Raw genomic sequence first — 10,986 nt, 5'->3', positions numbered from 1 at the left:
AATACATTAAAAAAAAAAGGCTGCAAATACATTTAAATTCAATTTTAACTTTTTTAATTGATTGCAACAGATTTTATGACCACACATTACAAAAAAAAAAAAAAAAACAATGCACATCAAATATCTTATTAGGCTCAGTTTGCAACCTTGTTGATAAGAAAAAAAAACTACCACAAATATGCTTTTAAAAAATAATACAGTTATAATAAAGTAAATGCCACTTTGGATAACCGCAAATTAAAAAAAACTTTTTTATATTCTACATTTTTAAAAAAAACGGCTTATCATAAATAAGTTAGTATAATTTCTGTGTTTTTTGTGTTTTGATGGGGTTTTTTTCTTACAAAATAATGTACAAAGGAAATATTTACACAAAAATACACAGGCAATTTTGACTGCATTTCTGAGACGAGTTGGTGTTCCTCCATCTGGTCCGGTTTGACACCGGCCAAAAAAAAAAAAGAAGCTTCTAGATGCCAACATAAGCATCCTCAGCAGGCTGAACACAAACAAAGTTATAAATGCGGATTTAGTTCAAGGTTATCACAAAGTCAAACTATGTGAAGTCAAAAGAAGCACTTGGCAGCCATCAGTTTGGTCTTGTAAGAACATTCAAACCCGGATTAAGGCAGGTGATGTGACGAAGAGGAGGACTTGAACTCGCAACCAAGAACGACCCTTTTGCACCGTTTTTTTTTTTTTTTTTCCTTCAGAAAGTACCTCACAACTCCATCGCACTGTTCGAATAAAGGCTGAGGTGTGCAAGGAACAACATAATAGGATTCCGAGAAACATCCAAAAACATAATTTCTCCATCCCAAGTATTGGGGCCATTTAAATAAGAACGTTGCAATCCTGTGAAAGAAACATAATAAAATAGGTTGCTACATTTGTACCGTTCTTCACTAATGAGTTTGGAAGCGTGAAGACTGTCGAGAAACTGAAGCTATGTTACAATTTTTTTGAAAAATTGTGTCCAGGTCAAAACTGCCTTTCAGTAAATAAAACAGCATTTTGGAAATCAAACTACACTGCAATTCTTCAAGTCAAATCAAAATTCACACCTTGTCTTTTTTTTTTAATATATATATAATATATATATATATATATATAATATATTTAGTATAAAGGATTTCTTTTCAAATCAATGTTGTCTTATGTGCTACACATGGAGAAATTATAATTTATATACACACAGGTAGTACAAAAAGGAGCAAATGAAGAGAAATCCAACCTAATTGCACACTGCTACATCAACTGCTTTTCAGAGGCAGTAACTTTACACAAAACAAAAAAATTGCTTTTGAGTGCCACAACTCGTTTTTTTTTTAGTGTTTTTCGTAATCAGTGCTTCAACAGCGTCCTCGAGGAGAGCTGATATGTTTCTCATGATGTGTATACTTCCTCTTCTTCCAAAACGAGAACAACAACAACAACAAAAAAGTCGACCGACAATAGAGGGTTTCTCCTCCAACGTACGCCGAGGAAATCCATCTTCAGTTCTGTGAGAGGGAAGGAAAAAAAAAAAACAGACAAAGAGTTGCTCAGATTAGACACGGGACATACAAAGCATATCTATTGTAGACCTCATTGCATAAATATACAACATGATCCAACACGCTTTCTGTTATTGTAATAACAGCAATGTAGCATAAATATTTGAAGTACTACAAGGGTGCTCAAAGAAGCCTTGATAATGTCACTTTAAAGTTCTCCTTGTGAGAAAATAATAGAAATTTAGACATTTGAAATAAAAGTGAAAAAAAAATGCAACAAAACGTACATCTAATGTCCTACGGCAGAATTACAACAGTGTGCATTCTTAACACTATAATTTTCAACAAATAAAATAAAAACGACTCCCTAAAGAGCCATAACATGCAACTTGGGACATTATAGGCTTCTGACATGATACTATTCTTTCAAGCAGAGGCTTCAGCACAATGCATTCTGCAAGAACCTCGCCCTTTAAAAACGACGCTATTAAATGCAGAATAAATCAAAACAAGAGCAAATGCTACACATGCAAAACTTCACAGAAAAAAAAAAAAAAACACCCACAAATTAATTTTGACATAACACGCAAACTAATAGGCTGCGAATATCGTCAATTAGTAGAGCGTGCGAAGAGCATGCGTGCAAAAAAAAAAAAAAAAAAAAAAAAAAAACACGACTATTAACTACAAACGCACACAAAAATCGTGAGTTTGTAGTTGAGCACTCAGGGGCGTAGACAGATGTGCGCGCAGAGAACACCCCCCTCCCCCACGCGTGCACGCGCATGAGGGCAGTGGCTGCTGACGTGTTACTACTACTACTACTACGACTACTACTACCACGCTCTCGGTCGCGCACGCGAGTTGTTTACAACTTTACTAACCAGGTGCAGCGAAGGGAAAAACCGTGCACGCCGGTACGTGCGCGTGCGTAGGCGTAACCCGAAACACCGTGACGACGACGACAACTTGCGTAATAGTAACATTTGAACTTGGCACACGATGTAAATCAATTTAATTACACAATAGTTTTATTTTTTATATCAAACACTTTTTTAATATATATTTGATAACCGCGGTAACACCGGAATTTCACCTTTGGAATCAATTACGGGTATGTTAATTTATTAGGAGCATTCCAAATAAACTTGTACTATTTATATCGTAGCAGATTAAAAATAAATAAAACAAAATCGCCATTTTGCTCTATGCCCATGAACAAAAACAAAGCCTTACCGTGCGTCTCACGTTTGCCTCCCCGGGCTTCCGCTCCTCTTTCTGGGCGTGTGTTCGGCGGAGCGACTCCGGTTGGGATACTCAGCCGGGCTGCTGTGCGACCTCTTATTTTGGGTAGTGGGCTCTGGGGAAAGCATTAAAAAGTGTCAAAAAAGAAGAAAAAAAATGTGAGGAGACAAAATTAGTAGTAGTCCGGTAGGGTGTTAAGTACCGTGGCTGGCCGGTCTCTTCCTCAACGCGGTACACTGCTCCGGGCACGACGTCGGCCCACCCGCACGCTCTTCCGCAGGCTCCCGGACAACACAGCGGTGGTTCCCGTTTACATCCACATGGTTATTCCCCGAGCCTCTTCGCTCCAGCCGCGGCGGCCGCGTATAGAATTCCGGCACGTCGCGACAGTCCACCGGCTCCCAGCGGTATCCGGTGTCGTTTTCCAGCGGGATGTCCGACCTGGAGTCGAAGTTCCACTTGGCGGCGGCGGCCTCCTCCATCTCCCGCTGGTGTCTCTTGAACTCCCGTTGGAGCTCGTCGTGGTCCACCGAACCGAATAGGATCCGGCAGGCTGACGGCTTCGGGTGCTCCGACAAGCGCGGCTCGTTCCGCTCCAACGTCGGGCTGCCGTTGGAAAGTCGAACATCGGACATTTTTTGTTTTAATCCCCCGCCCCCCTCCACCACCGAGAAAGACGCACAAAAACAGCCGGGAGGGTCCACTTTTTGCGGGGCGAAAAAAACAACAACTTTTCGCTGGGTAAGATCCCAAAAATAAAAGTAAAACGAAATGTAGGCTGAAGAGGGGTAAAAAGCTGTTCACGCCATTCAAACGTCACCTCCGTCAACTCGCAGCCGCTTCTTGTCACTTTAAATCCGCTGAGGGGAAAAAAGAAAACCCACAGAGGAAAGTGCACACAGCAGCTTCCTCGAAGCCAATATGGCGATTGAGTACGTACGTTTGGGTTTGATAGCTTGACGGCAGAGTGGAGAGGGAGAGGCGGGGACAACCAAAACGCAAATAAAGGTGAACCCTCATTGGTCCAAAGCCTTATAAGCCCGCCCACTCCTCTTAAGGTGGCTCACGCAAGATGGGAGGGCGGCCCCAAACAACCACCCTGTTTGTTTTGCTCAATGTTACATGCGCCCATAAAAATGCGTTAACATGTGACGTAACAAATACATTTCATAATTTTCATCACGGTTGGTGTGGATCGTCCACTTATCACGATTGGCGTGGACAATCCACTTAGATTGCAGCCTCGAAAAGATTTTGTTATACGTGATGATAATAATAATTAAAAACACATCAGCAGTGAGAAATGTTTTTTTAAATCCACTTTTAAAAATTGACAGTTCAGATCAAATGCCTTCTTTGACCACACTTTTTCTCCGACAGTGATTTCTAAGTGTAGATAAATAAAAAAGATTTGGCTCTCCAAGTATTATCATCATGAGAAGTATTTTTGAAAGCCACTGTACCATTATGCACAATTTGAATGTTAACAGGGTGCTTAAATAAAAATAAAATGGACCCAAATGAGGATTCACTTAAAATGTATCGCACATTAAACACGATAAATGGACGTAAGTGAATGTTGGAAACCTTTAAATGGAAATATATTATAGTATTTCAGTCACATACATGTGGACATTTTTTTAAAACGTTTCCATGGCAATGAAGGCTGTTAGCATAAAAAATATTATATCTATTTCATAAGGCATTCAACCCGTTGGAGCATGTCGCGTTCCAGCATTTTATGTTAAGGACAATGGCTCCCCCTGCTGTTCATCTCTCAAACACTTTGAGTTGCAGTTTAACAGAGGCCGAATCTTAAATAAATCATTTTAATAACCAAAGCTAAAGATACATATGATCAACTCTAAAGTATTTATAGGCAAACATATTCTATATACCTTTCACAGACTGAGCCACTTGATAATATGGAAGTTTTTCTTGCCCACTCGGAGCAGCGTGAGGCTGTTGGCCAGGATGTGGACCTTGGGGATGAGCACCTGCTCCGGGTTGTCTGTCCGCTGGTGGTTGAGCCACACCGCTCCCTCCGAAACCATCCGATACCTAAAAGTCCAGCAAAAATCAAGCCAACATTAACCATTGCTATTTTATTTTCTAATGGTTCGATTGGACCTGCAACCTAACAGGAAGCTTAACAAATTTGCACTCAAGCTCAAAATTGGCTGTGTGTGCTCGCCCGTACCCTTTGGGACCGTCTGGGATGGCGTTGACCCTGCGGCAGGCATCGATGATGGTGGTCCCTGGTTCCAGCAGAAGTTCATGGAAGGGAGCCTCTCGGAAGAGCTCCTGCAGCTCCGAGTCGCTCATCTCCTCCAGTGCCTGCACGCTGCTGTGGTACAGAGTATTGGTGCACCTGCACACAAAAAAAACAAAAACAAAAAAAAACACGTTTGCATCTATTGGGCCCCAAATGAAGACGTTGACGAAACAAGATTGTGACCTCTTGGCACTCTCCAGGCCCTCCTTCCCATGGACCAGCTTTGTCACTTCAGCTGCGAGTCGCTTATGTGCCAGCCGTTTACCGGGATCTGCTCGCTGCTGCTCCATCAGGTTCTCCACTTCAGCCAGCGGCAGGAAGGTGAAGAGCTTCAGGAACCTTTGAGGAATACATACGAATCCTGTGCGCCGCACAAACACCTGACTCGGGAGTTGGGGTTTTGCGTCGCCTCACCCACCCTTCCACGCTGGCGTCAGGCTGCCGCAGAAAAAACTGGTAGAGCTCAAAGGGAGACGTCTTGTCGCGGTTGAGCCACACGGCGTTGCCCGCTGTCTTGCCCAGCTTGTCGCCCGTCGAGCTGGTGACCAGCGGGAGGGTGAGGCCGTACACCTCCTCGCCGCTCACTCTGGGAAGCCAGCAAGAAGTGTTTTCATGTTCTTAATGGATTTCACCTACTGGTTTGAAGAGGGTATTTACTTGTGAATGAAGTCGTGGCCAGACATGAGGTTTCCCAGCTGATCGGTGCCTCCCAGTTGGATCTTGCAGCCATAGAGTTGGTTCAGGTGGTAGAAGTCGTACGCCTGGAACGCCTGGTAGGTGAACTCCGTCAGACTCATTCCTTCCGAGCTGCGCAGCCTGGACTGGACGCTGTGGCGGCTGAGCATGGTCCCCATGCGGAAGTGTGTCCCGGTCTCTGACAGGAACTTGACCACGTTCCAGTCTTTGTACCAGCTCAAGTTGTTCAAAACCGTCACGGTCCCTTGCGTCTTGGAGCCGTCGTGGAAGTGCAGTTCGTGGTTGGTGAAAATTCTGTGGATGCTCTCGCGGATGCCGCGCGTGTTACCCTCCACGGCGTCCGCGGACAGCCGTTCGCGCTCACTGTTCTTTCCGCTTGGGTCGCCAATTTGCGCAGTGGCCCCGCCGAGCACGGCGACCACATGGTGACCGGCGCTTCGGAAGTGCAATAGGCCGATGAGGGCGAGGAGATGGCCGACGTGAAGGCTGTCGGCCGTGGGGTCAAAGCCGCAGTACACGGTCTGAGCACCCGACTGAAGCAGGCGAGGGAGTCGATCGTGCCCCGCGTCATCCGGGAAAGAGTCCTTCACGAGTCCGCGTTTATTGAGTCTGTGTAGAAGCCCGTTGCACACAGAAACCGAACGGTGGAATTTGCATTTGAGTGCAAAGCTTGTAGTTTGCTGAAAACAAGACCTGTGTCGTAAAACATAGCGGCAAACTCTGGACAAGGAGGCCGCCATGTTGAACACGAGAACGGAAGTAGGAGGAGTCAAGGAATAGCCATAAATGGTGGTTGCTGAAGAGCGATCGCCCTCTAGTGCAGCGGAGTCGCAATCGCATAAACGTCTGCCCCTGGTGCTCCGCACACTAAAACAAGCGCCATAAATCTTAGTCTTTACACACCATTTAATCATTATAATAATTTAAAGTGAAAGTTGAACTTTGCCAATTTGTAACTGAGGTGATGCAGTGTTAATGTATTGTCAGATGGAATCCAAGTCCACAAAAGTTCATTCAAAGTTTTTTTTAATTTTTCAAATCCATTCAATGTTCACCTTATCAGCTTATTGTATCATTTAAATGACTATCTTTACATTCTTTCCTCATATACATTTACAGTATTTTGTACCAAGCCACGATACACATTGACATCACATCATCGTTTTGTCTCCATCTTCTCCATAAAAGTAGACTTACAAAAACAATCACATCAGTTTATTCGTATTACAACTGCAACCAAAAACAGTATTTAGCCAGAATTGAGGGGGCGGGGGGGGGGGGGGGGGGTAAGTACTGTTTAAGAGTTATAGGTGACATCACAGTTAGAAATTGAACAGTACTTGTAATGGATCCTGAGTTCAACAAAGGCTTCCTTGATACGTTTCAACAAAATCCCTCTCAACATATACGCCAAAAAAAAAAAAAAAAAAAAAATCCCTTTTTTGGGCCCAGTTTGGGTACATGACATTATTTTGCAACCTGTTTTAAAGCTGTGATTCCTCACTGATACCTTGTATGATCTACAGCATAATCTTGCTAGGACCAGTTGAGTCACACATGCATTCCCAAATGTGCACACAATCTCTATTGTAATATATATTTTTTTGCACACATGGTAAGGCACAGACTGTTTGCAGCTATTGTCAAAGTAATCCTAATCCCGAGTAAGAATCTGTGATTGGATGGGAAACGACGTTCATGAGGAAGCAACTATATAGAGTCTTTGAAAATGATGCCCTGGATGTGCCAGCTGGCATGGAAAAAACAAATCTGTGAGAGATGGAGATATAAAAACTCAAAAATAATTGTCATGTACCCTAAAAATATTTTCTCGTATGAGTGCATTGGTTTTTGTATAAAATCCTACTAAATTCAGATTAAACACCATATACTGCATTTTCATTACTGCAATGAGATGTGAGCATGGCTTATAGTGATGTCATACATATGCAAATTAGTCTGTATTATTCCAAGGATCATCATTGAATGACCCGAGAACATGATCAGTTAATGACAAAAGGTGAGGGGAAAATGTGACGAAAAGAAAGAATGGTTGCAGTTTTGTTGGGTCACAAAGCGGCAAAGAACACATTGGAATGTTCCTAAAGAGAATCTATGGATATTCAAATGATGAGAATCTTGGCTGCTCTTCATTTTAGTTGAAACAGTGAAAAACAAACGTACTGCACATACACGCCGTGGTATAAAAAATAGGATCCAATTCAATTGACCACTATTAGCTGGTAGCTAAAGCGACAACAAACATGACTAATTAGCGGTACAAATTTTTCCCTGGATTTTTTTAGGGGCAGATAAATTGCATGGATGCTTTTTTAAGTTTTCTCCGGACCAACAAAGTCACACTCAAAACACTTCAGCTAGGAAAATAATACAGTGTAAGGGCCACATTGCAAAGAAGAAAAGGAATTATTTTTAAGAAAATCAAAAGTAAAAATAAATTTGAGCGAAAAAAGGAGCAGGAATTACAAAAAAAAAAAAAAAAAAATTGTAAATAAAAGAATTTGAGAGAAAACACTTTTGGGATCGAATTTTAAAAGAAAATAATTTTCAGCAGGAAAAACAATCAGAACAAAGCAATGATGTTCTTACATTTCACAATAAATAATTTCCTTTTTCCAATGTGGCCCTCGTACTCCTAAACTGCAATGATGCAAAAACATTATCCACTTGACATGAAATGGCGCATGACTTCAGATTAGCTTTGAATCTCTTCCAGCAGATGAAGCAGAAAGACACTTGTCACTGTTATAAAAAAATGTGTACAAACGATCCCTGAATGCTAACCGAAAGGATGTTACCAAGACCAAAAGCAAAATTAGTTATTTTATTTAGCTGACTTTCAAATGAGTATTATTGCTATTGTGCTTCATTTTTACAGTTAGCTGTTGATATGGCAAAGCACAATCATTATTGGAGCACTTGTTCTTTATGAAGAAAAAAAAAAAGCATGTCCCTTTAAATGTCACAGGCCAGCTTGTGTGCACTGAGGTGGTCACAGATAGAAAAAAATTCAGATGGATGTTGCTAAAATGAGGTTAGTCGCACATTCAGTGGCTATAAATAGTCTGTACACCTCGCTTCAAATGCTGAATTTTTGTGATTCAATCACAGCCGAATGCTACAACCCAATTTCAAGAGGGTGTGTACACTTATGCAAACACATTATTTCAAATATTACTTCATTTTCTCCCCAAAAACTTAAGGTCACAATAGTTTTGAAATTATTTTTCATTTTAACAGGGGTGTGCAGACTTTTTATACCCACTATACAACCACTAAGACGGGAAATATGACATGAGTACATGAGAACAAGACGTATCGTGGCCGCCATCACGGAGTCCACTTGACTGCAAAATTTTTATGGCTTTAGATCACTCTTTATATATATATGTATATATTTTAAATCTACATTCTGTTGGAGTGACAGTTCACTCTTCCTCATTTTCGGGTGTTTCAGAGAGCGGGGATGCCACAAAGGCTGACCCCAAAATGTCTTTTTAAAAAAAAAAAAAAAAAATCTGCCATGGTGGAGTGCAGCAGAGTCAACCTCTTGTTGATCGCAGGCCTCAAAAGCCACGTTGCCACCAAGGAGTGCAGTTCAGCTCTATACGTTATGACGCTAACCGTTCAGAACGGTAGCTAGTTCCTAGTTTGAAGGATGACATCATCAATGCGAGCCCACCAGTCAACTCAAGAGGAAGGGCGCAATGTAAACAAATGACAACACATATTTGTTGTTTGTTCTTCTTGGCATTTGACGTTTGTCTTCTTCCTCTTTTGTTTGACTGTTGAGCAAGGCTACAGGAACCCTAAAAAGTCAACTGAAAATGTTTAAAAAAAAAAGTCAACTTGGGAAAAAAAAAAAAATCGGAATCTCAGAAAAAGCAGCTTGGCTGTTTTGAGTCCGTATTCATCATATGTTCTGTCCGAAGACTGAAGCTCGCTTTTTATGCATTGGAGTACGGTGGCCCTGTAGGCTCAAAAGGGGTTCAACACCGGCCTGATGGAACCAACCCAGGGAGTGCAACTTCCACGTCAGTGTACGGAACTAAAAGCGCACCGCTTGGTGGAAACGAGGCTCATTATTAGCTAGCGCTCGGAAAGAGAGTGCCGGGGGTCCGACCCGAAGAAAACGATAGAACGCTCAATACATGTCTCTGTAGATCTCTTGCAGGAGCGGGTGTAACGACGTGTCCTCTGTCTTCTTGATCTCCTGCACCAGATGAGCGTGTTCGGTGACCAGCTGCCGCAAGTCGGCCAGTTTCTGCAGAAGCTTGGGGAAGAGGAACAAGTCGTCTGGGTGGTTGACCAGCAGGTGGAGCTGTAGCACTTGCACGATGCTCTCCTGCATCCGCTCAATGTGGCTCACGTTCACCAGGCCCGGCCGGTCTGTGTGGAAAATATATATTTTTTGATTTATATTTTAAAACTGCAAAATGTTTTCTATTTGTTTTCCTGTAGCCTCACCTCCACAACAGATGATGGTGGCCACAAAGAGCGCCAGGTCGCTATCATCCAACTCCAGGGCGTTAAACTTGGTGGCAAACTGGAACTTAGGTTCCATCATGTCGCTGAAAGGCCGCCGCAGGCTCTTGAGGAATTCGCGCGTGATGAAGCCCGAGCCGTACGCCACCAGCAGCCCGTCTTTGTTCATGCACGAGGCCAGCATGGCGAAGAGGGCCTCGTAGACGCCGTACTTCAACAGAGTCACCTGGTCGTTGAGGTCCAGGTCGGAGAAACCGGGGACCGACTTGGCGAATTCCGTCAACTCGGTGACCGTTTCCACCGAGGTGCACTGGCAGCAGTGGAAGAGGCGCACTTCGGCCTCCCGGTCCTTCAGGACCCCCGCGGAGCCCACCATCTTGGCCACCAGGGTCTGCTCCGCCAGCTGTAGTGTGTCCATGTCATGGATGACCAAAGGCTGCCAAAGGACACATTGGGAATCATGTCAACTCAGCATTTTTTTTCAGCGGGCACGTGCGAGTAAATACATTGAGAGTACGTTCGAACATACGTTGGAACATATTTGCAAATATGTATTTGTGACCCTTTATAAATTACAAGCTTCTTTCATTTGATCTATTGGGCAGTCCCAGTTGGGTTCACTTTGAAGGTCTCTGGGTTCATTTGGCAAAAAAAAAAAAAAAAACGCTGACTAATCGAGTTCAAAAGGACATCGAAAAGAGACGATGCGGGGGAAACGTTTGGGACGCGGTTTGAAAAAGTACAGGGACGGAGACAAAAATAACAGCA

The 10,986-nt window shown here is 42.9% G+C and overlaps 3 protein-coding genes across 10 annotated transcripts in view; all 3 read right to left on the bottom strand.

The window, feature by feature from the left end:
• Positions 1-37: 37 nt before the first annotated feature.
• cdkn1bb (cyclin dependent kinase inhibitor 1Bb) lies at positions 38-3,696 on the bottom strand. The gene is made up of 3 exons (XM_049723662.2): positions 2,944-3,696; positions 2,733-2,856; positions 38-1,502 (listed from the first exon to the last, which is right to left on the bottom strand). Exons 1-2 carry the CDS (start codon positions 3,374-3,376, stop codon positions 2,741-2,743), a joined length of 549 nt encoding a protein of 182 aa, XP_049579619.1. The 5' UTR covers positions 3,377-3,696; the 3' UTR covers positions 38-1,502; positions 2,733-2,740.
• A 337-nt stretch (positions 3,697-4,033) lies between these two features.
• yars2 (tyrosyl-tRNA synthetase 2, mitochondrial) lies at positions 4,034-6,469 on the bottom strand. Its single transcript, XM_049723642.2, has 5 exons — positions 5,674-6,469; positions 5,435-5,602; positions 5,200-5,355; positions 4,942-5,112; positions 4,034-4,802 (listed from the first exon to the last, which is right to left on the bottom strand). The coding sequence occupies exons 1-5, from the start codon at positions 6,450-6,452 to the stop codon at positions 4,643-4,645; spliced, it is 1,434 nt and encodes a 477-aa protein (XP_049579599.1). The 5' UTR covers positions 6,453-6,469; the 3' UTR covers positions 4,034-4,642.
• Positions 6,470-6,721: 252 nt separating this feature from the next.
• pparab (peroxisome proliferator-activated receptor alpha b) overlaps positions 6,722-10,986 on the bottom strand; it is a 44,101-nt gene continuing 39,836 nt past the window's right edge. For all 8 annotated transcript variants that reach the window (XM_049724429.2, XM_049724431.2, XM_049724432.2 and 5 more), the window contains 2 exons: positions 10,201-10,654; positions 6,722-10,122 (listed from right to left, as the gene is read on the bottom strand). In XM_049724429.2, the coding sequence (XP_049580386.1) occupies positions 9,878-10,122; positions 10,201-10,654 (699 nt within the window). In that variant the 3' untranslated portion in view covers positions 6,722-9,877. The remainder of the gene's footprint in view (positions 10,123-10,200; positions 10,655-10,986) is intronic.

Source organism: Syngnathus scovelli, chromosome 6 (assembly GCF_024217435.2).
Source record: "Syngnathus scovelli strain Florida chromosome 6, RoL_Ssco_1.2, whole genome shotgun sequence".
Taxonomy (NCBI): domain Eukaryota; kingdom Metazoa; phylum Chordata; class Actinopteri; order Syngnathiformes; family Syngnathidae; genus Syngnathus; species Syngnathus scovelli.
Note: the sequence above shows the minus strand (reverse complement) of the source record. Positions and strands in the feature narration are given on the sequence as shown.

Excerpts from the sequence above, each read along its gene's own strand:
- cdkn1bb (XM_049723662.2), bottom strand. The coding sequence starts at position 3,376 with ATGTCCGATGTTCGACTTTCCAACGGCAGCCCGACGTTGGAGCGGAAC. Across the intron at positions 2,857-2,943 it reads GAAGAGACCGGCCAGCCACG|AGCCCACTACCCAAAATAAG; the intron begins GTACTTAACACC and ends TGCTTTCCCCAG.
- yars2 (XM_049723642.2), bottom strand. The coding sequence starts at position 6,452 with ATGGCGGCCTCCTTGTCCAGAGTTTGCCGCTATGTTTTACGACACAGG. Across the intron at positions 5,603-5,673 it reads GGCCACGACTTCATTCACAA|AGTGAGCGGCGAGGAGGTGT; the intron begins GTAAATACCCTC and ends CTGGCTTCCCAG. Across the intron at positions 4,803-4,941 it reads ATCCCAGACGGTCCCAAAGG|GTATCGGATGGTTTCGGAGG; the intron begins GTACGGGCGAGC and ends CTGGACTTTTAG.